The 4,350-nt window shown below is 41.4% G+C and overlaps 2 protein-coding genes across 2 annotated transcripts in view; one reads left to right on the top strand and one right to left on the bottom strand.

Moving 5' to 3' along the window:
• The window catches only part of LOC107684191 (protein Hook homolog 3-like), a 17,756-nt gene that overhangs the window by 7,168 nt on the left and 6,238 nt on the right, over positions 1–4,350 (bottom strand). The window contains exons 7-10 of the mRNA XM_016480401.1: positions 4,123–4,286; positions 2,213–2,353; positions 1,860–2,061; positions 661–771 (exon numbers count right to left, since the gene is read on the bottom strand). Of these exons, the coding sequence (XP_016335887.1) occupies positions 661–771; positions 1,860–2,061; positions 2,213–2,353; positions 4,123–4,286 (618 nt within the window). The remainder of the gene's footprint in view (positions 1–660; positions 772–1,859; positions 2,062–2,212; positions 2,354–4,122; positions 4,287–4,350) is intronic.
• Positions 1–4,350, top strand: part of LOC107684192 (E3 ubiquitin-protein ligase RNF170-like) — a 21,770-nt gene that overhangs the window by 4,188 nt on the left and 13,232 nt on the right. The gene's annotated exons all lie outside the window — the stretch shown is intronic.

A 4,350-nucleotide genomic window follows, 5' to 3' on the forward strand; every position in this document is an offset into this window, starting at 1 on the left:
GTGTATGTTTGTGTGTGTGCACTTGTGCGAGTGTGTGTGTGTTTGTGCACTTGTGCGAGTGCGTGTATGTTTGTGTGTGTGCACTTGTTCGCGAGTGTGTGTATGTGTGTGTGTGTCAGCTTCATAAAAATCTCACAGAAACTGTTGGTGTCAAATTAGGCTCAAGTGTTAATTGTGTGTAAAAGATTCATCAGAATTAATTAGTTTGTCGAGTCAACATCTAATTTGGCAGCTCGTCTACAACATCCACATGCTTCATTTAAAAGACCGTTAATATTATTGATATTCTGTGACCTCATAACTGAACTTCATAACATAAATACTACTATTTTCCTGTTTATTACTGTGAAGCTGCTTTGAATCCTTTTTTCTTGTATAAAGCGCTATAGAAATAAATGTGGCTTGACTTCACAATGAGAGAAAAACTGGAAATGAGGAGAAAGATTAAAAGAGAAGAGCGGGAGCAGTGTGTTAGTGACTATAATAACAGGAGAACAGAGTGCAGTAACAGCCATGGATGAAGCACAGCTGCTGCTTTATCACAGATCCGCTCATTCATCTCTCAACACGTCTGCAGCTCGCTCCTGATTCACAAAACACCGCTGTAATAACCAGAGCGTCCCACAGCTTCACTGCAGGCAAATCAAGCCGCTTTCTTACATCTTTCTCCTTCTGAAGAGAGTCGACTTTCTCCTTGACTCGTTTATACTCAAACTCCATCTTGTTGGCTTTCTTGGACTCCTCGGAGAGCTTGTTCTGAAGCTCCACCACCTGAAAACACAAGACGGACGGGTCAGAGTCGTTCAGCAGGCGTGAAAGCTGAAGCAGCACATGCTCAGAGTGATCAGGACCGACCAATCACGGCACGAGGGTTTAACAGAGATTAATATCACCCTGAGATCTGTGTGCAGCTCAGTGAGCTTCAGCGTTTGTCTCTGAGGAACCGGTTATGAGCGGCTGTCGTGTGCTCGTTCTGTCAGCTGTTTTCATTCAGTTCATTGCGTCAAATGTCTTTCGGTTTTAGTCAGCCTGTCCTGTTTTTTGTCTAGTCAGGTTTTAGCGGACTAAAAGTCTGGGAATTTTAGTCTAGTTTTAGACAACTGAAACACATTTTAGTCACGCCTCATAATGGTTCAACTGAAAATCACAATTACTTTGCTCAAAATTATAAGCACAAATCAAGAGAATTTCAACTCATACACATGCTTTATTTGACTTCCTTATTTAATATATGATTATAACTATAAACACAATCTCTGCATTATGAAAACTGGTAAAACTCAAAAACTGAAACAGTGACATTCCTAATATTAATTCCAAATTATATTCAGGTCTTTCTATTAAAATAACAACAAAGTGCCAAATACTGTGGTGCGTACGTGCGTTTATTCAGTGGTGGTCTAGATTTTTTGCTGAAGAAAAGTGTTTTAAACTAGATTTTAATCTTTGTCAACGATATTGCATTTATCAGTCACAGTTCGTGACTAATGACGTCTCTGTCTTAGGGTTGCAAAAGGGTGGAAAAATTCCAGGAAATTTTGGAAACATTCCAGGATTTTTTAGAATATTCCAGGGATTTTTGGAAAGTTTCCGGAAATTTACCAGAAATGTTCCACCCCTTTGCAACCCTACTCTGTCTCATGTTAAACAGGTCATCAGCGCTAGTGCTGGGCGGTATGACCAAAAATTTATATCACGGTATTTTTCAAAATTATACCGGTTTCACGGTACATGACGGTATTTTTTTTCATGCATGACCGGGTGTTAACCATATTTTCCAAAAATAAACACCGGTATTCGGAATGAACCGGTATACCGCCCAGCACTATTCAGCGCTCATTCTGGACAGCAGCTGGCACCTGTCTCTTGTAGGTCTCCAGCTGTCCTCGAGCGGCATTGGCCTTGCGCAGATCTTCCTCCAGCGTCACTGTGTTCTGCATGTAGCTGGTGTTCTTCTCCTCCAGCAGCTTCACCTGCCGCCTCAGATCACCCAGATCCTCCAGCTTCTTCTTATACACCTCCACCTGCGCCTCCAGCTTCGACACCTTATCAGACGAGTGCCTGACACGCACACGCACACGCACACAGACAGACAGACAGACAGACAGACAGACAGACAGACAGAGACACACACACACACACACACACACACACACATGTTCATAACTCATGCTCAGCGCTGGTTCTCTGTGAGCTCAGGTGTGTGTCTCACCTCAGCACATCCATCTCGTCTTTGAGCGACTGCGCCTCCTCGGCCAGAGAGCTCAGCTCCTCATTCTGACCTCTGACCTCCATCAGCTCCTTCTCCAGCTCCTCGCAGCGGATGCGGTAATCGTCTTTAGCCGCCTCCAATCTGACACACACACACACAAGATCGTGCCGTCAGTCACACACTTGACCATAACAAATCTCTCAAATATTTCACATCAATATTTCAGAACATCACATATTTCATTGAAACTAACAATGGGACCAAAAATAAAGCATCTCAAAATTTCAGAAAAATCTCATTAGGCAACCGGGTCAATGCAAAAATATAAATGTCAGATGAAATAAACGTCTAATTTCTAACTTTATTCTTTTGAGTTGGGGTGTAATATGACCTATATTTATTTGATCAGTATCCTGATCAACAACACAATGATATTTGTTCTTCTGACAGTCACCAGCAGGCCTGTCGTAATCATGAATCAATGCTGAACAATAACCGTCACACAAATAATTGCAATTAACGATTTGTCTCTTTTTGCTCATGTCTTACATAAAACATTATTTTTTTATAGTTTACCTGGAAACATATAATTAAATATTCCTGTATGTTTTTTTTTAACGCTATTAAATAATACTTAAAAGTTAAAATATTTCTCTTTTTGTTCAACTTTTAACTTGTCCACTTTACATTCACACTGGAATCCAGCAAGCCTGAAATACACGATACAATATAATATAATATAATATGATATAATATAATATAATACGATATGATACGATATGATATAACATAATATATAATTTAATATAATAAACCTGTTAACTGGAATCCAGCAAGCCTGAAATATATGATAAAATATAATATAATATAATATGATATATATAACACAATATGATACGATATGATATAACATAATAGAATAGTATTATCTGTGTGTGAAACTCTAAGGACTAAAAATGTTTAGCATGACGTGAAGGTCTAATAACAGTAAAACCTGAGCATTTTCGACTTAGTCCTTGATTCTAAACTTTTGTGTGAGGTGTAAACCAAACCCAATGCATCTAATCTTCACGTGCTCTGTTGTGAGTGAGGTTCGATTCTCTAAACGTCTGTGGTCACCGAGTCTGTCTGGGATCATTAAATACCGAAATGAGATTAATTTAATTCTTCATGCACTTAAATGCAACTAATGTGCATGGCAAATGCGATTGAAATTTAAACTGCACAATTATCACAGTCATCAAATACCTGCGGTATAATCAGACGATTAATCAACAGGCCTGGTTACCAGCCCAGATCTTTACTGCTCCTCAGCAGCCGCTGCGTCTCTCAGACTCTCTTTAGTATGAACGCCTCTAATGTCTGCGATCTCACATCAGACCCAGACACCGCTCCATCAATAATGCACTGCTTTATTAACAACGAAACAGAGCGTCTGATCAGAGCTTACAGGCTTTTAATCTTCAGAGCTCGAGAACAAACACTGAGAGAGCGATCAATAATCTCCCGGACCGCAGAAAACCCCTGAACACTCACTACACGGATACGAACCTGAGAAAGACTTTACTGGATTAAAGCCGCAGTTTAGTTCAGTTCCATCTCTTTACTTTCACACCAGATACTGTGCACAGATCAGAACTGCGTTATCAGACAGATCGACGCACACAGTCCTACACTTACGCTAATGAAACACATTGCGATCTGGTTGTTGGTTGTGAATATAAAGGGAACCACATTTTAATCACTGGTGTCTTTACTCATACTCTTGCTGCCGTCAGTATGCAATAAACTACTGGAGTCCATGCACTACAATGCTTTCACTAGCGCGCGGTCTCAGATCAGCCCTCAGCAGGATAATTCCTGAACTCGGTTTCGGACCGTCCTGTCTGGGATCTGTCTGCGCTCCTCACCTGAAGGTCTCCTCCTGCAGCTGCTCCAGCTGCGTCTGAAGCTGCAGGTGTCTGCGTCCTGCCGGGCTGTTCAGATCCTCGATGGAGTCCGACTGGTTGAGCCGCTCCATCAGCACCTGGTTCTCAGCCAGAAGACTGCTCTTCTCCTCCTGGAGCGCCGCCACCTTCAGCACAGACGCACAGAGAGTCAGTGTGTGTGTGAGAGTGTGTGTGTGTGTGTGTGTGTGT

The sequence above is a fragment of the Sinocyclocheilus anshuiensis genome, unplaced genomic scaffold (genome assembly GCF_001515605.1).
Source record: "Sinocyclocheilus anshuiensis isolate Anshui unplaced genomic scaffold, SAMN03320099.WGS_v1.1 scaffold3980, whole genome shotgun sequence".
Taxonomy (NCBI): Eukaryota; Metazoa; Chordata; class Actinopteri; order Cypriniformes; family Cyprinidae; genus Sinocyclocheilus; species Sinocyclocheilus anshuiensis.